This window comes from Macrotis lagotis, chromosome 5 (assembly GCF_037893015.1).
Source record: "Macrotis lagotis isolate mMagLag1 chromosome 5, bilby.v1.9.chrom.fasta, whole genome shotgun sequence".
NCBI lineage: Eukaryota > Metazoa > Chordata > Mammalia > Peramelemorphia > Peramelidae > Macrotis > Macrotis lagotis.
The window spans coordinates 240,650,641-240,669,075 of record NC_133662.1 but is presented as its reverse complement, the minus strand read 5'-3'; the positions used below and the strand labels follow the sequence as shown (position 1 = coordinate 240,669,075).

At 53.2% G+C, this 18,435-nt stretch overlaps 2 protein-coding genes across 2 annotated transcripts; one reads left to right on the top strand and one right to left on the bottom strand.

Annotated features, from left to right (window-relative positions):
• Window positions 1–1,257: 1,257 nt before the first annotated feature.
• Window positions 1,258–5,841, bottom strand: TP53I13 (tumor protein p53 inducible protein 13). The gene is made up of 7 exons (XM_074189110.1): window positions 5,755–5,841; window positions 5,574–5,639; window positions 5,436–5,477; window positions 2,602–2,730; window positions 2,240–2,440; window positions 1,621–2,128; window positions 1,258–1,519 (listed from the first exon to the last, which is right to left on the bottom strand). Exons 1-7 carry the CDS (start codon window positions 5,797–5,799, stop codon window positions 1,371–1,373), a joined length of 1,140 nt encoding a protein of 379 aa, XP_074045211.1. The 5' UTR covers window positions 5,800–5,841; the 3' UTR covers window positions 1,258–1,370.
• A 1,773-nt stretch (window positions 5,842–7,614) lies between these two features.
• On the top strand, window positions 7,615–17,205 carry ABHD15 (abhydrolase domain containing 15). Its single transcript, XM_074189106.1, has 2 exons — window positions 7,615–8,861; window positions 11,232–17,205. The coding sequence occupies exons 1-2, from the start codon at window positions 7,930–7,932 to the stop codon at window positions 11,758–11,760; spliced, it is 1,461 nt and encodes a 486-aa protein (XP_074045207.1). The 5' UTR covers window positions 7,615–7,929; the 3' UTR covers window positions 11,761–17,205.
• Window positions 17,206–18,435: the final 1,230 nt, after the last annotated feature.

Here is an 18,435-nt window from a genome sequence, read left to right as displayed (position 1 = left end):
GGCAATGGGGTAAAGGGATCTGCCCAAGGTCACACAGCTAAGCAGTTAAGTGTTTGAACTCAGATCTGCCTGACTCCAGGACCAGTGTTCTAACCACTATGCCACCTAGCTGCCTTTAGCTTGTTTTTTTAAGCGTTCTTGAACATCCAAGGTAATTCCAAAGCAACATTCCAGCTATCCATCCTTTGACCCATTACTCTTGTCTCCTGACTCCATCTCTTCTGATCTGATATTCCTTTAAAATGATTCCCTAGATTATAGTAGATTTTTAGATATGTTCCTGGGCGGGGGCAGTGTGACATTTTGGAGCAGAAGAGTCCTCCTGATGCCCAATCCTGGTCTTAACTACTTAGTCAAAGAAGACCTGGTCAAGGCAGGTAAGGTTAGTTCTGCTGTCCCCTGGGCTGGTCAGGTCTTGTTTCTGGTGTTGGGTTTTGATAAACTAGGTCCAACTAGAATGATGAAGGGCCCCAAGATACTGTGAACATGTGGTTTAGCCTAAAAGAGGGAGGGGAAAATAGGGTATCTTGAAGAATTCATCTGGAAAGCTAAGGACTCCAGAGAGAGAGATAGGGGCAAGTGACTTGACTTTCCTGCCCTCAGTTTTCTCATCTGTAAAATGTTGATAAACCCATGATAACTAAGTCACAAGAGTTGTAAATTCCAAAGAAAACATTCTAAACACTTGACAAACTTTAAACACCGGAGGGAATATCAGCCAAGCTATCCCCAGTTGTCAGAAAACATAGGTTCAAGCCCTTCTTAAGAAGGGCTAATTTCGTCTAAGCTGGAGAGATGTTTATCTGCACCACCCCCATCACAGGTCAGTTAAAGGGGGGGAAGGTAACTAATGTTGCTATGCATATGCACCCCTAAGGACTAAACCTGGACCTGGGGCTGTGTGGCCCTTGGAAAGGGACAAATTTAGGTTTAAATGCGTAAATGGAAAGAAACACTACCCAAAAGTGAAAAATGAAAACTCGGTATTTAGAATGGGCACAGAAGGGCAGATGAAGTGCATTTCTCCCCAAAGGTAGGGGACTGTCTCAATGGACAGCAGTAGTGGTTAGTTTGGCTAGACTGGCCCCCCCACACCTCATCTTTCCCTTTCTTTTTCTTCGCTGCTACAAGGCTGGCCTTTCTGGGGAGGAGACTTTGAGGGTGGTATAAGGTACTTTACTTCCCTCCCAACCAGTGAAGGGGGGCTCGCACCCCGGGGCGGGGGGCCACGAGGGCAGAAACGAGGAAGCCACGGGATTCTACTAAAATAATTTAATAAGAAATCGCAGGCCCGGGTCCCGCCCAGGGAGGAGCCGCCCCGGCGCCCTGCCAGGCTCGGTCCACGTGGCAGCACCCCCCCAGCCCGGGCTTCAGTCCGAGGAGCTGCCACTGGCCCCGGCCCCGCCCGCCGACCCCAGGCCGCCTCCCTCGGGGTCCGGGCCGGCCGGGAGGAGGGGTCTCCGCCGGGAGCGCTTGGGTCTTCGGGGGCCAGCGGCCAGCAGTCTCCGCTTCAGCACGGCTGGGGGAGAGAGTGGGGGTGAGCGGGGGGCCATGGGGCTGCGAGGGGGCGCCCGATGACGGGCGCAGGGAGGGGTGGGATGCCGGGGCAGGGGTCCTCACCGGCCACCGTGTCCTGGCTGTCCGCGGGCGGCCCCCAGTAGATGCTCTCCCCCCTTCGGAAGCGGCGGTGGAGCCGGGTGCAGAGCGTGGCCAGCGTGAGCAGCACCAGCAGGAAGGTCAGCGCCGTGGCTGCCCAGGCCGCCTCCTCCGAGCGCGGGGTGGGTGCCCGCACCGCCCGGGAGGGGGCCGCCCGCGGGGCCGGGGAGGGCTGCCCCGGGCAGATGCATGCCCCTGGGCTGCCGGGCCCTGGTCGGGAGTCGTTGGCCTGGCCACCCCTCGGGGCAGCGGTCACCGGGTGGGCATGGCCGGCCTCCCCCTGCCCGTCTGTGGCCCGCTTGCCCATCCCTAAGGAGCCAGGAGGGAACCCGGTGGCAGGGGCCGTGGGCAGGAGGCCAAGGGCCGCTCGAAGGCCCCTCCTCTTGGCTCCAAGAGTGTACTCTGGACCCCAGGCCTTAATCCCCTTCCCGGGGGGACGCCAGCTCCGGAGGGCAAAGGCTGTAGCCAGGGCCTGTGAGAGAGCCACAAAAAGAGAAGTCACCTCTCCCTGATGGCAGTTGTCCAGAGGTCAGGTGCACGGAGGCCCAGCCAAAACTCCCCTCACCTGGAGGGTTCCCCTCACCTGGATGCTTCCTCTCGGGCACAGCTGATCCTTGCCTACGGTGGCTTCTGCCCAGCGAAGCCAAGGGGCACTGGAAGGAGTGGGCCAAGCTCTCCTCTTTCCCCTTCTCCTCCTCCTCCTCCTCTTCAGCCAGTGGGCCACCCAGATGGGCTCTACTCTTGCCATCTCCAGTGCCGCCCCCCACGCAACCAATAGGAGAGGCTGTAAGCAACAAAAATGGGCGGGGCATTTTAGATACCCACTTTACCAACTCCTCCATGTAGTGAAGGGTCTCCCTCTGCCTCCTTGAACCCACCATTTACAACCACCGACACCCTCCCTTTCACCAGCACCCAGACCACTCAAAATCCTGGGCTACTCACCCGCTGCTGAGTAAGGTTCAAATGAGGGATCAGTCTGGGTCGGGATACACAAACATGGGCCAGAAGGACAAGTTGGAGTTTCAGCCAAGGGTGGACACAAGGGTGGTAGAGGAAGGTGATGTTGCCATCCTGGTGGGAAGGGCTCTGGCTCAGGCTCCAACCTACCCTGCTTGGCCTCAGCCCTGGACACCAAGAGCCAGTGCTCTCCATTCCTTATGGCCCAACTAAATATGGGTAATGTTGTCATTTCTCCTACTTTTCCCAAGACAGTGACAAAGGGGGTTGCTGCAGTAGAGGAGCTACTTCCTCCAGGGTATGGCCTTGCCTCTCAGCCTCTCCACAAAGCTCCTTCCCTTCTACCTGGCGCTGCCTCCCCATTCCCCTCACTTCCTTCTCAGACTCTGTCACTTGCCTTCTTCAAAACTCCATTTTCTCCAACCCATCAAACTCAGATCACTCCTTTACTCTTTCCATCCTTGGAACTGTTCCAAATAAAATGTCTTCATTGGACAGTTTATTGCATCTCCTTCTAGAATTTAGATTTTTAAGGTCTCCACAGGCTCATTCATTTTTTTCCCCTTCAGTACTTCCCAAACACCTGCAAGCTAGGCTTTATTTTTGGTGGGCATACAAAGATGGAGGAGGCCCAGTCTCTGCCCTGCAGAGGGCAAAAAGTTCAGGAGAAAGAGTAACAACATGTGCAATAACAGGATGGACAAGAGCATATAGGGCTACAATGTAAATGAGGTATGAAGTCCAAGGATGGCCTCACAAAGTACCAGTCCTTGAGCTGGGATTTGTAGGATGGATAGAATTTCAAGGGGGGGGGGGGAGATGGAGGGAAAAGGCATTCCAGATGAGAGTGAGGGGTGTATAAATCGAGGAAGCAAGAAAACATATAACAACCACAGGGGTGGAGTCCAGGATATGAGGACAAGGAAAGGGAGAGAGAAAAAATTGGAATGGTATGGACGCATCAGTTTATATGTCTTGAAGGTCAACCTAAATCTAGACTTTATTCTGGAGGCATTCTGAAGAATTTTGATGAGACTAGAGGCACCCTCAGGTGTGCACATTAGGAAGATTAATCTGGCTCCTTTAAGAAGAGGAGACCTAAGTGGGCTTCATCAGGAGGTCATTGCACTTGATCAGGGAAATCAGACCTGCCCAGAGATATGGCCAAGGTTGATCTGCCAGAGCTTTGCAAATGATTAACTGTGTAAATTAATGATCAAAGCTACAGCTCAGGGGCTGGGCTTAACTTTTATTTATTCAAAAGTCCCACCAACATTTGAACAGAAGGTTCAGTAAGATATCAGGTTGTCCAACCCATGGTGATGACTTCGACACCCCAATAAATTAAAATTTACTCATTAACTTTGATGGGCCCAATTCTATACTATTGAAGAGAAAAGCTGTCTCAGACAGGAAGAAAGAAGATTCTAGGGAAGAAGACAAAGTTAAAATATGAAATATGAGGGAATAGATAGAAGGTAGAAGGTGTATGAAATTCTCTAGGGCTACTGGGTTCAAAAGAAAAGAGAGAGCAGTGTGGACAGCTGTGGGGTGCAGGGGGCCAGAGGAAGAACTGAGGTCCGGTGTAACCGGCTTTCTAACTGCCCTGTCATAGAGCTCTTGAGATCCCCAATTTCCACTCTACAGTTCTACTCTCTTCCATTCCAGCGGTGAGACTGTGCTTTGACCTAGTATATGGCATCAGTTCTTTTTCCTTCCTTCCTTCATCGAGGGCTCGACGGAGAGTTGAGAAGAGCATCAGTAACGAACAAAAGTCACAGGATAAAAGTGAGTCTGACTTAATAATGACGGAGCTGTGCGGCCTTGGCCAAGCCACTTAACCCCATTGCCTAGCAAAAACCTAAAAACACCCAAACCTAGTGACTAAAAATGAGTCCGGTCCGGTGAGATGGAGGGTTCCGTGTGGGAATTAATAAAAGCCTAATTGGGCAGCCAGGTTAAGCCGGGTCACACTAAGCCAAGCAAAGCTGCAGCAAGAAATGGGGAGCCTCGGCCCGTCGGAGTGCAGAAAGGCAAGATAAAGGCTTCGGGGGCTTAGATTCCTCCAGAGAGACAAGGCCACTGGGGCGCCCCTGGGAAACGCCTGGGGCCTCCATTCCGCAGTGCTACAGCCCAGGGAAAAGTGGGGAAAGTAATCGAAAAAAGCTCCAGAAGCTGCTGGCTGTGGGGCAGGCGCCCGCACTCCGGGCCCCACGCTGCCAGCTCCGGGTGCGCTTCTTTTTCAAAGAGCCCTGAGCCGCGTCGGGCACTCGGGGCTCCCGTCACAAGCCGCGGGGCAGGTGGCACCGGGGAGGCAGAGCCGGGGTGGCCCGGGCCCGGCCCCACTCCCCGGCCCCGCTCCCCGGGCCCGGCCCCACTCCCTGGCTCCGGCCCCGGCTCCGGCCCCGGCCCCGCTCCCTGGCTCCGGCCCCGGCCCCACTCCCCGGCCCCGCTCCCCGGGCCCGGCCCCACTCCCTGGCTCCGGCCCCGGCTCCGGCCCCGGCCCCGCTCCCTGGCTCCGGCCCCGGCCCCACTCCCCGGCCCCGGCTCCGGCCCCGGCCCCGCTCCCTGGCTCCGGCCCCAGCCCAGCCCCGCTCCCCAGCCCCGGACCCCGGCCCCGGCCCCCGACCCCCGGCCCCGGCTCCGGCCCCGGCCCCGCTCCCCAGCCCAGCCCCGCTCCCCAGCCCCGGCCCCGGCCCGGCCCCCGCCGTCTGGCTCCCTCCTGTCACTGTGGGGGCGGGGCGGGATGCGGTTAGTTACGGGCAAGAGTTAGGGGGGCAGGGGGGCGAGGCGCGCGGGCGGCCGGGCTCGGCCCCTACCTGCCCCGGGGCCCGCCGAGTCCGGGCGACGCTCGGAGCAACCTGCGGGGGGAGGGCAAGCTGAGGCGCCTCGGAGCCCGGCCCGGGGGCCCCCGCTGCTGGGGGCGCGGCCCGGCCCCGCCCCCCGCGGGGTCCTACCTCTGCGGGAAGAGGCCACGGCTCCCCCGGGCACCGGGCCCCAGCCCGGGCCGGCTCGGGCGGGACCTGCGGAGCCAGAAGCAGAGAGCGGCTGGGGCGGCGCGCGGCAGGGACCCCCGCCCCAGCCCCCCGCCCTCCGGCCTCGGCGTGGGGGCGCCGCGAGGCGGGGGGGCAGACTCACCGCGCCGGGCGCCGGGGCCCGCAGCGCCCCTGCCGGAGCCGCCATCCGGGCCTCTGGCCCCGCCCCGCCAGGCCCCGCCTCCGCCGCGCTCCTCGGCCCCGCCTCCTCCGCTGCCCCGCCTCCCGCGCGCTCCCGGCAGGCTCCGCCCTCAATGAAGGAGGCCGCCCGAGCTTCTCCGCTCCGCCCCGCCCTCTGGGCCCGACCGAAGCTTCGACTGGCTCCCCCCAGGCTCCGCCCCTTCCGGGCGCGCCCCGGGTTGGACCTCGCGGGGGAGGGAGGGAGGGAGAGAAGCGTAAACGTGTGCGCGCGCGTGCGCGTAGGGGCGGGGGAAGGAGCGCCGGCCGCCGCAGAACATCCGGAGGGGTCACGCGCCGTGACGCCAGCTCGGCGGGGTCACGCAGCGGGGAACTGGAGGAGACCGGCGGAGTGGCGAGGGGCGCACGCGCACGAGCTGTGCGCTACCACGGCGGGGGGCGGGGCCGGGCCCGGGCCCTGGCGCACGCGCAGTCTCGGGCGGCACTGGGTGACAGTTGGCGGGGCGCCCTGGGCGGGGCGGAGCTGGTGGGGGGGGAGCCCCGCAGGCGCAGAAGCGGCTCCAGCCCGGCTCGGCCCTCTGGGAGCCCCGGTCTCCTCCTGTGACGGGGGGTTAGGTCACCCCAACACACGGAGCAGCGAGGACGGGGTGCCACCTACGCGCTCACTTGTCAGCCACGCCCGCCTCAGGGGCCTCATCCGGAAAGTGGGGGGCTGGGGCGCCCCCTCCCCCGTGGCTGCCCCACGCAGGCCGGTGCAGCGCCCCGACTCTGGGGGGGCTCCCCGGAGACCCCTAATGAGCCCACGTGCTTGGCCCCGGCGCCCCCAAAGTCTCAGGGCAGGGCTGAGCCGAGCTGGGGCCGGGTGACGGCCGGAGCCCCCCGCCCCAGGGTCCGGAGCGGCCCCCAAAGCGCTCCCCCCACTGCCACTGCAGCGACGCCCCCCGACCGCCGAGCCGCCGCCTGCAGGGGTGGGGGGCGGAGGGGGGCGGGCGGGGCGCGGGCAGCCCCCCTGCCCTGGCCCTGCGCCCGGTGCCCCTGGGCGCTCTGTCGCGGCGGGAGGGGCCGGACTTTGTCCCCCGCGGCCTGCCGGCCTTTCCCCTACATGGCCCCGACCTCCTCTGCCCTGCCCCTTGGCCCTCGGTTCTGCCACCACTTCAGCATTTAGGGCAGGCAGGGTCCTGGTGGGGGACTTCGGGGGGCTTAACCCCCCAATCCGAGTTTTCTTGCCCTCTCCACCTTGGTTCATTTTGGTTTTGGTTTTTCTCTTTTTAAAGAAAGCATTATTACAATAATCTTGTTATAAGAGTAAACATAACCCCCCCCCCCAAGAAGAGAACTCGGCGAACAATTCTGTGCCCATCCTGCAGGGACTTCGGGCTCCGAGGGGAGCCTTTCCTCTAGGGGGCCCAAGTTTGCCAGAGATCCTGCTTGCCCAGGTCTGGGGGGGCTCCCCCTCACCCAAGGGGGGTCCGGGAGCTGGCTGGGAGACCCTCCCTCTTCCGGCCACGCAGCCGGCAAGGCTCTTCCCGGACGGCAGGGTCTCTTTGGGGGATCCTGTCCCCAACGTCTGTGTGGGCGCTGAGGCCAAGGTCACCCCCCGAGGGTGGGCCCCTTCCCTTCCAGGCCAGCCCCGGTTCCCCCCACCTCGGCCCAAGTCAGAGCCCCAGGCAGGGAGGCTGGGCCCGGGGGGACCGCTGAGGAAGGGGGCGGCCAACGACGGCCCGGGACGGCGGGCGCTCAGTGGCGGGGCGCGAGCCTGGGGTCCCCCGCTCTTTCGAGTCTCCCCCCCCCCCAGACCGAGCGCATCCGACCCAGCCTCGCGGGCACGAGCGGGGCCGCCCGCCCTCTGGAGCCCCCTCCCTTCGCCGCCCGGTCGGTACCCCCCTCCTCCCCCCCCAAGCGCCTTCCAGCTGGCGGGGAGGCCGCCCCGCCCGGCTCCAGCTTCGGGGCGCCCCCGGACCCCACTCCGGCCATCCGCAATCACTGCCGGGGGTGGGGCGGAGGGGGGCGGCCCCGAGGCCGGGCCAATGGGGAGCTGCGGCCCCAGGGCGGGGACAGTGGGCCCGGCGGCCGGGCGCGGAGCCGGGGATGCCCGAGGGGGCGCACGCTGCTCTTCCCTAGCGCTGGGGCCGCCTTGGCCATGGCCGCCTGGGGCCCCGGCCTGGCCCTGGCCGCCCTGGGCTTGCTCTGCCTCCTGGCCCGCTGGCTGGGGCGACTGCCCGGCAGGAGCGGCCGGGAGCCCGGACCCGGGGAAGAGGAGGGAGCCAAGGGAGCCGCGGTGCAGGAGGGCGACGAGGGCGAGGAGGGCGAGGAGGGCGAGGACGGGGAGGCGGCGGCCGGCGCGGCCCCGTGGGGCGGCTTCGAGCAGGGCCAGGAGCTGGCGCCGGGGGGCTGCCGCCTGATCTACAAGCGCTCTGCGCTGGCCCACTGCCTCCTGCGCGCCTTCCGCGGGGCCCCGGCCCTCCGCGCGCCTGGCCCCGGCTCCTGGCGCTCGGGGCCCCATCTCCAGACCTTCTGCCACTTCCTGCTCCCGCCGGGCCCCGGGCTCCGGCTGGCCAGGGAGCACCTCCAGCTGGCGGACAACGGGCTGGTAGCCCTGGACTGGGTGGTGGGGCCTTCGGCGCCCAGCCCCCAGCTGCTGACCAGCGCCCACAGCTCCCCTCCCGTCCTGCTGGTCATCCCCAACTCCTGGGGCCGCCTCACGCAGAACGTGGCCCAGCTCTGCCTCCTGGCCCTGGAGAAGGGCTACTACCCAGTCATCTTCCACCGACGAGGCCACCAAGGCTGCCCGTTGCTCAGCACTCAGCTGCAGACCTTCGGGGACCCCTCAGACCTCAAGGAGGCCGTCACCTACATTCGCTTCAGGCAGCCGGCCGCGCCGCTGTTCCTGGTGAGCGAGGGCTCCGGCTCGGCCTTGCTGCTGTCCTACCTGGGCGAGTGCGGGTCCTCCAGCTACGCCACAGGGGCAGCCTGTATCTCACCCATTCTCCGCTGCAGGGAGTGGTTTGAGGATGGGCTGCCTTGGCTCTACGAAAGGGCCTTCCTGCTGCACCAGAAAATCACTCTGAGCAGGTGGGTACCCCTGGGAGAAGGCATAGGGAGCCCCCCGAAATCCTAGCTGAGGCAGCGGCAGAGTGGCTCTCACCCCGTCCCAATCCGGGCTTCCGGAGAAATAATTCCACCGTGTCTTTACCATGTATTAGTCCGCAGGGAAAATTTGAGCAAAGTTCTTTTCCTTTGGGAGGAAAGAAAAAGGTTTGAAAATGCTTTTCAACTGGGGCGGCTACAACTGTGTGGGCTGCCTCTCTTCTCCCGTCAGTCCACAGTGGTCTCACCCCCAGAGTAGCCTGGATACTGAAGAAAGGGAGGCCCAGTACTGTCCAAGGTGACATTACCTCTCCATCCAAAGCTGGACAGGTTCAAAAAGGGATGCTAGAACCACCTGGATCCCCAAACCCAGACAGAGGACTTTGACTGAGCTTGGCTTCACAGCAAGACAGGAAAAGGGTGAAGAATTGGACAGGGGGTCCCAGCTAAGCCGCTTGCTTCTGTGTGTGACAGTAAATCACTTCCTCTCTCTGGTCTAAACATCCTACCTTGGAAAATGGACCAGATGATCTCTCAAATCTTTTTCTGGTTTTAATGAGTCTTTTGAACCCTGAAAAACTGTGGGGAGTTCTCAATAGAGAGTGGTACATGGCCTGAACCTTGCAGGAAGGGAGTGACACTTTCCATAATGAATACCCAGGCCTGTGTCAATATGGTGATGAGGAAGTTAAAAAAAAAACCAAACTCTTTCTGCCTCCTTTTCCCCATTTTCTTCCTCTTATCCCCTCCCCCCAATACTGAAAAGAACAAACATTACACTCAGCAGAGCTGCCATGGCAACAGAAAATCCAGTCTAGGAGCCCAGGTGTCCTTCTTGGTTGCCATGGTTTTCCAGGCCCAAATGACTGATAACAGAGATTACCCTGTACTTACACCACTGAGGTGACTCAACCAGTCCAGACCCTGAGCTGGTATCCCAAAATCAGGGCTGAGGTAATGGGGTAAAGGAATTTGGAGATAAGGGGAAGTACCTAGTGGTCAGTGAGTTTAGGGGTTGAGGAATCTAGGCAAGCCATTTTTTGCCAAGCAGATGGCATCTACTTTGGGGCATCATCCATGGTCCATGGGAAGTCTGGTGCTAGTTGAATTTTAAGATGCTATTGACCCTTGATTCGTCCTGAAATTTGCTATCACACTGTTGGAAGTCAGAATTGGGAACAAATGTATGATAATCTCCAAAAACATTCCCTTGCATATCTCATTGAAAGTCCACTTTCAGATCTACTCCCTCACTACCTGCAGTGAATTTTAAATCCTGCCCCAGTTTCCTCTGCCACTAAGCACCCTCTTGGAATGCCCCCCAAGCTGTCTAATCCATGTACAATCAGAATGAGCAAATGATAATAGGCAAACAACCCAAACAAAATGGCCTGAGGAAAGTTAAGCTGCTACCAAAAATGATCCTATATTCATAGAATGGTAGGATTCTTGGAGATAATTTAGTTCAATACCATATCATAGAGAAGGAAATCAGAGAAATAGAGTGACTTGCCCAAAGTTATTAACAGGGAGTTATTCAAGACAGGAGAAAGTCTAAAACCAAGTGCCCAGATTTCCAGGTCAGAACAATCCAAGAGTCTGTTCAATGGCCCAGAGCTGGTAGTTAAGCAACAGTGATATAAAAACAAACAACCAAAGACCAAGGATACATCGTTTTGTTGCACATTGGAGTTTTCTCTCCTACACCAAGCCACCCCCAAAGGAAATGATCTATCACTTGCTATTTGGGTTTACCAGAAACCTGGCTCTGGGTGATCAGGAAACACTAAAACTCCTTGAACAAGAGTTCTTACCCTCTTTTATATCTTGGACTCTTTGGACAACCTGGTAAAGTCTTTGGATACCTCATAATCATGTTTTTAAAGTGAATAAAATAGAAAGATTTCTGAAGAAAACAATTCTCTTGAAAACAAGGTGATTTTTTCCCATCCAACTTTATAGACTCCCTGAAATCTATTTCCCTTGCGGGGGGGGGGGTCCTGTGGACTCCAGGTTAAGAACTCCCATTTTAGAATAATATCCTAAGAAAGAGGGAGGGGTGGCTAGATGGTGTAGTGGGGCAGCTAGGTGGCATAGTGGACAAAGCACGGGCCTTGGAGTCAGGAGTACCTGGGTTCAAATCCGGTCTCAGACACTTAATAATTACCTAGCTGTGTGGCCTTGGGCAAGCCACTTAACCCCATTTGCCTTGGAAAAAAACCTAAAAAAAAAAAAAAAAAAGAGGGAGAAACTCCAAGCTGGAAGGAATAATATCCCCAATAATCCACTATAATGTTCTTTTTCTTCTTTACCTTCTTCCTGCCTCAATTTACAATTTTTGTCTATTGTTGATAGATATGCTACAGCCTTAGATGACATAGTGGACACAGACAAACTGTTTATGAGTCGCTCTCTGCGTGAATTTGAGGAGGCCCTTTTCTGCCAGACCAAGAACCTCCCCATCAGTTGGGACACCTACTGGGATGAGAATGATCCCCTTCGGGATGTGGATGAGGCTGCAGTCCCTGTACTGTGCATCTGCAGTGCCGATGACCCCGTGAGAGGCCCTCCAGATCAAACGTTGCCCACCAAACTCTTCCAGAACAACCCCTACTTCTTCCTCCTACTCAGCCGCCATGGGGGCCACTGTGGTTTCCTCCGGGAAGATCCTTCCCCAGCTTGGAGTCATGAGGCTACCCTGGAGTATTTCCAGGCTCTGAATGAATTCTTCAGATCAGAAGAGAGGGTGAAGGGGCTCTCCCGCCACCGCTCTTCATTTTTGGCAGGCCGCCGTCGCCGATTTACTTTACAAAAGCGAGAAGGAGCACCAACCTCCCCTCGACTTGAGGAGATGTTTAGCTGGAAGCGGTCATATACAAAGTGAGGTCCACCGATGCCCTACATTGTTCCTGCCACTGATTCTGATGGATGCCTTATGGGAAAAGGAAGCTGGCAGTTTTATGGAAGCATCATCAGCTCAGTTCTCAAATAAAAGAATCATGCTAGCGTGGAAAGGAACTATTGGAATGGGCAGCCACCATCCCTTAGTTTAGTCACCTTGTTTGTTAGTAGGGTAGAAATCTACAGAGTGTTCAGGGGATTGTTCCTACATCCTCAAAGCGGCAACAGGCCCTACAACTGCCCACCATTTTTTTTCTCATTGTCATGGATTTCAAAAGCCAGAGAAGGGCATACATTTATCAGATAGGAAAAGTGTCCAAGCACCAGCAAAACCTTTGTTTTCCAAGCAATAGCAGTAAGGATACACATCTCTCATGTCCCACATGCAGTGTCCTTTAACTCTGAGTTTCATGCTAGGATTCAGCCCTTGAGTCATTTGGTAGAGAGAACTACAGAACCTTAAATGCAGACATCCTGTGTTTATTAAGTCCCACTCTCTGGCTGGCAAACTCTATTCCAAATACCAGTAGCTATTTTAGGTTTGTGTACTGGATGAGCCCCTCATTTGTATTGGTATTGCTCCAGTATCGGAAAAAATTGGGGTTCCCTTAAGTGGAAATAGGGTCTATGAGCTGTTATTCCTTCTAGCCTGTATGAACCTGATGAGTAGGAGGAATTATGATCATAGACAAGAATCTTTTCCTTAAGTCTGCTCTCATCTCCAGTTTCAGACTTTTTCTTGCCATTCCTTTCCTGAAAAATTGTCCATGAAGAAGCTGACAAGGAGAATAGAGGGTAGGAAATGTGGGTGCTTGGCTCAGTAGCATAAAAATCCATAGTAGAGCTGGGAAGGAGGGGTCAAACAGGCTGGTTTGATAACCATTAACCAAAGGCTCAAGGACCAGGTCTGCTCTGAGCAGGTCTCTGGGATGGAATCCATAAGATCAAAAACTTCTGTCTCTGACTCAGTTTCTCAGATAAGTTTTCAAATATGTTTTCCTGTGTTGGGGCAAGACTGCTCGATCTACTCCAAGAAAGCTGAACCATAAGTTCCCATTTCCCTCTTAGAGGATAAGTGCGTATAAGGATGTATGTAAGTTTTATGGAAGGACGGACAGACAAACGCAACACTTCTCCAGGGTTTTCTGGACCACTTGTCTAGGTTAGGAGAAAAGGGAGGGTATCCCATGGACTGTGAATGGAATGGCCAGGAACCCTAAGGGGGTTGCTTGCTGCTTACCCATTGTCTTACTGCTTGATTTTCTCCTTTTTTTCCCCCTGCCAGTTATTTGAGAGTCCATTCCCACTGACCCTGGGACTGCTTGGAGGCAGCTCTGCTTCCTCTGATTTATAATCACTCCCCACTGAAAGAATGGTTAGTTCTGTGGAGGAGGCAGGATGAGATGAGTCCTAGATTGCAGATATGAGGACATCCTTGTCTACAGAGAAAATAGCCCACAAGGTATATCAAAAGGAGTCCTGTGGCATACTTCACTAAGATAGGAGGTCTTATGACTCATGATTTTATTTGAATCTGGTCATGTAGCAACACCAGACTACAGAGCATTTGTTCAGATGTGACAAAGCCACATCCTGGTGTATTAAGCAACAAAGACGTTTTTTGAGGTTTGGTTTTTATTTTTATTTTATTTTTAATTTTTTCCCCCTCCAGCTCCATGCAAAAGTAAGTTGCAATATTTCTTTCCAAAATCTTGATTTCCAAATTCTCTCCCTTCCTCCCACCCTACTCCCCCCACTGAGACAGCAAGTCACTTGTATAGCCATGAAAACCATCAGTGCAATTGTCATATTGTAAAAGTTAAAAAGTTTTTAAAAGGGAAACTTATTTGTCAAAAATTATTCATGATGCATGGCCTAGCATCTGATAGTCCTAACTAGTAAAATTTCTGATCTGTGGATCGGAAAATTGCCATTTGGAGGGTAGGCCTAATGGATTCTGCATTTGTCTAGGCCTAAGAGACACCTCCTGAATTCAGCTTGAGACAAGGCTTGACAATTCAAAAAGAAGTTTGGGGATTATATGGGCCCTTGTTCTTCCTCCTCTTCCTCTTCCATGTGCTATGCCAGCTCCTAATCTTTGGCTAGTGCTAGTATGGGCAAGGAAAGGCAGCTTTCACACTCTATTGGGGCACTAATGTCTCTTTGCTAATAGGCTGGGTCAGAAGGTAGGCGGTCCCACCCGGGCCAAATCCCAGGAAAATGCTGAACCCATAGCAGGTGTTCAAATACTTCAGTGAATGAATGAATCTGCATTTCCTCGATCGAGACTCCTTTTTTTCTCCTTGGCAAACAGTAATTCAGAGCTAGTGCAAAGTCAGAAATAGCCTGGTAGCTTTAGCAGCAAGAAAAGCTCATGTTGATTTTGTGTCCCATCTCCAAGCCTATACCACAGATTTGGAGTCATTCAGGTCTTCCAATATTTTTCTTGGAAGAATGAGGAAAAGGAGAACGAGACCAGAAGAGAAGGTAGGAGAGGAGACTGAGAAAGAAAAATGTTTAATTGCCTTCAGATTTCCCAGGTAGTTGTAGTGACAAGTCATCAGGACAAAGTCCAAAAATAGCATTAGATGGCCCAAACCCAGGGGTAGGGGGGTGGGGGTGGGAAGGGGGAGGCAGGAGGACATGGGTCAGAACAATAGAGCTAGGAGTTATTCTCAGACCCAGAGAAAGGAAGGTGGGAAAGGCCTGTAATGAGTTCAGACCCAACAACCATCCACACCAACATGCCAACTGCACAGCTCGGGGAAGTTGCCTCTTCTCCATATCTCAGGTTCCTGACATCCTTTAGGAAGATCAAGGTCCTTAAGTCTACCCGCTGCTAATTTTGAGAGCGTGACTGGTTAACAGGTGGCCTTGGCAGTTCCCATGGGTAAATGAAGTTTGACTGACTCCATCCTTCAGCCTGAAGAGGTCTTACTCGCGCTACCCTGCCTGATAAACAGCTAGCCACCTTGGAACAAGTTGGGCAAACTTGAGGCAAATAATTTTGAATGTCTGACCCTTTTGGGAGAATGGAGGTGGAAAACATTTTGCAGACCAAACACCAGACAGAAAAGTCACCACCTGGGAGTTGATTGGCAATACACCTGAGGCTGACAAACCTATTTGTAGGTCCTCTTTGAGTCCCTTGGAGGCTTATAAGCAGAAAAAGGAAATAAAATGAAAACTTAAAATGAAGAGACTGGGGGAAGGAAGCAATGGCATAAACCCCAAAAGGTAAATTGGATTGTCTATTTACGCCCCCCCCCCCCCATTGCTGTTGGGATTGGAGAACTGGCTGGATTAAAGGGTGGATCTAGCTCTGATGACCTCAGTTTGTCCCCAAGCCAAAAATTAAGATTTTATTTTCAAAAGCCTAGAGACCCACAGGTTTTAAACTTACCTTGGAACCTCAATAAAAAGAGAGCATAGACTCTTCCCTTTAAAACTGACAGACTTGGACTCCTCTACTTACCCATGATGGGATTCCTTCCTCAGAGTATGAGATGTAGATTCTACAAGAAAATTTATTTTCATGGAAAAGGGCTGGGAAATAGGAAGAACATTCATCTAAAGAGTCAGGTGGTCTGGATTCAAGCTCATGCTTAGCGACTTCTGAGAGCTTCAGCCTGTCATTCACCGTGCCAACCTAACCTCAGGTAGCCAAGGAGAGGACGATGGGAGACCCCCTGAGGAACTGTCCAAATGGCTCCTTAAAGATGGCTCGGGGGCAGTTAGGTGGCGCAGTGGATAGAGCATGGCCCTGGAGTCAGGAGGACCTGAGTTCAAATCTGACCTCAGACTCTTAATAACTACCTAGTTGTGTGGCCTTGGGCAAGCCACTTAACTCCATTGCCTTGTAAAAACCTAAAAAAAAAAAGATGACTCAGCCAGAGCTTTAGAAGGCATTTTCATATACACTTTGCCTAATATCAAAGCTGTCAGATGGTAAAGTGGATAGTGTCTTTAAGAGTCAAAAACCTGAGTTTGAATCTTGCCTCAAATATGCCTTAGCTGTGACCCCCTAAAAAAATTCATCCTATTCCTCAGTTTCCTTCACCTGTAAAATGGGGATAATAACATCTACCTCACAGGATCAAAGGAATTAACATGTGTAAAGTGCTTTGCCAACTTTAGAGTGTTATAACGGCCATTTTCCCAAAGTGGCCTCCTACAGAGGCTGGTGTAGCTTGAGTCCTGAAATGGGAAAACAGATTATCTTCTGCTTTGCACCTGTAGTCAGAACCTAGAGGAATTTGGGGAAAGAAAAAATGCCTCTAGAGCTTAAGTCTAAATGGGATTCTAGAAGCAAAGAAAGGCTATGAAGATTAGCTTTAAAAATGAGTATATTCTAAAAAAAAATAGGGGGCAGCTAGGTGGTGCAGTAGATAAAGCACCGGTCCTGGAGTCAGGAGTACCTGGGTTCAAATCCGGTCTCAGACACTTACTAATTACCTAGCTGTGTGGCCTTGGGCAAGCCACTTAACCCCGTTTGCCTTGCAAAAACCTAAAAAAAAACCGAATATATTGTCCCACTATTCAATGACTATTTTACAATCTGGCCAGGAGAAGCTGAAAAGACCTCAGGGGCAGGAAAATAGCTAGCATTTATAGAGATTTTTACAAATATTTTCTCCTCATTCTTTCAACAACCCTAGGAGGTAGGTTCTATTATTACCGTCATATTACTGATCAGGAAACTGAAACCAAAAAATTAAAAACATACCCGGGATCACACAGCTAATGAGTGTCTGAAGCTGAATTTGAACTAAGATCTTCGTGACTCCACACCAAGCATCCTATACACGGTGGCGCCTAACAGTTACTGAATTAGCTGTTGATAATTAACTGTTAAGAATCATATAAAAAACTTTTCAGATCTATTCCTCCTATATTTCCCTCCCCCACCCCTTAATACAACTGATCATAATTATATATATATATATATTTCATTAAATATTTCATTTTTCAAATTACAGTGATAGTTTCTATCTTTTTTTTAGTTTTTTTTTTTGGCAAGGCAATGGGGTTAAGTGACTTGCCCAAGGCCACACAGCTTAGGTAATTATTAAGTGTCTGAGGCCAGATTTGAACTAAGGTACTTCTGACTCCAGGGCCAGTGCTCTATCCACTGCGACACCTAGCCACTCTGTTTCTGTCATTTTTTGCAAGATTTTGAGTTTTACAATTTTTCTCCCTCCCCTCTCCCCCAAAAGAGAGCAATCTGATACAGACTTTACATTTGTAGCCACGCTGAGCAGAGATCCAAATTGAATGTATTATCATAATTATATTCATCAGCCTTGCAATAAATGTTTGTGATTACTTTTATTACATATTTTGTTTTCCAATTATATACAATAGTAGTTTCTACCAATGATTTCTTTTTGGGCAAGGTTTGAATTTTACAATTCCCCCCTTCCCCCCCGCCCAACAGAAGGCATTCTGATAGTCTCTAAATTAGTTTCCACGTTTTCTTCATTTTTTTCTTTCTCTTCCTTTTCTTTCTTTCTTCCCCTGTCATCTGAGTATGGAGCAGAGAGGAGTACATATTAGCCACCTTGGGATCAAGACACCTCATTCCAGGGCCCCAATACGCAAACATTGGCTGCTGCCTGTGGTTTGTGGCTCTAATTTCTCTCCTCAGAACCCTAAGCAGCTGCATTTCTGCTTAATTAATAACCAAACCTTTTGCCTCAGTTAATCATTTCCTAGCAGTCTGAAAACTTCCCAGCCTATCAGTGCTGCCTGGTGGGTAGTATGCCGGCTCTCACTCTGTCCTTTGCCATGATGGAGCTCTTCTGTGCTGTGCTGAAAAGAACACTGGGGGCAGTCAGATTGCACAATGGATAGAGCACCAGCCCTGGAATCAGGAGGACCTGAGTTCAAATTCGACCTCAGATACTTAATAAGTACCTCCTGTGTGACCTTGGTCAAGTCACTTATCTCCATTGCCTTGAAAAAACCAAAAAAAAAAAAAACCCCAAACCTTAAAACATTGGATTACAAGTTTGGGCACCTGAGTCCTGGCCCTACCTGCCACTGTTTCCTACAGAGATGCAGGCTCTCCAAGGGATGTAGATTCAAACAACCCATGCTTTCTCCTGAGCAGGACTGGTCCATTGTCTTAAATACTCCTTAATCAACTTCTTTTTCTAAGTACATATAGTCCTGATTAATATCAAGGTATTTTATAAAGCATGAAGACAGACCTCCAAGGACCTTTATATGACTCCACCGTCAAGCACTTTAGATCTCAAGACAAACACATCCTAGTCCCTATCCAGAAGCAGTATCTTTAAGGATATCTTTAAGGCGAAGGCAGAGATCTGTGACTCCTTAGGCTTGCTCTTGGGGAGAAGAGATGCTCCAGTTAATGTCCTTGAGAAGATAGGTGAAAAAGTGTTCTATAACTTGAGGTCCATTCTGATGTTCTATTTTTTTTTTTAAGGTTTTTGCAAGGCAGTGGGGTTAATCGGCTTGCCCAAGGCCACACGGCTAGGTCATTATTAAGTGTCTGAGACCGGATTTGAACCCAGGTCCTCCTGACTCCAGGGCCGGTGCTTTATCCACTGTGCCACCTAGCCACCCCACTTGATGTTCTATTGAAACCACATTTAATCTAGTTTTATTAAAAGGACTTGGATCCAAATCCTCT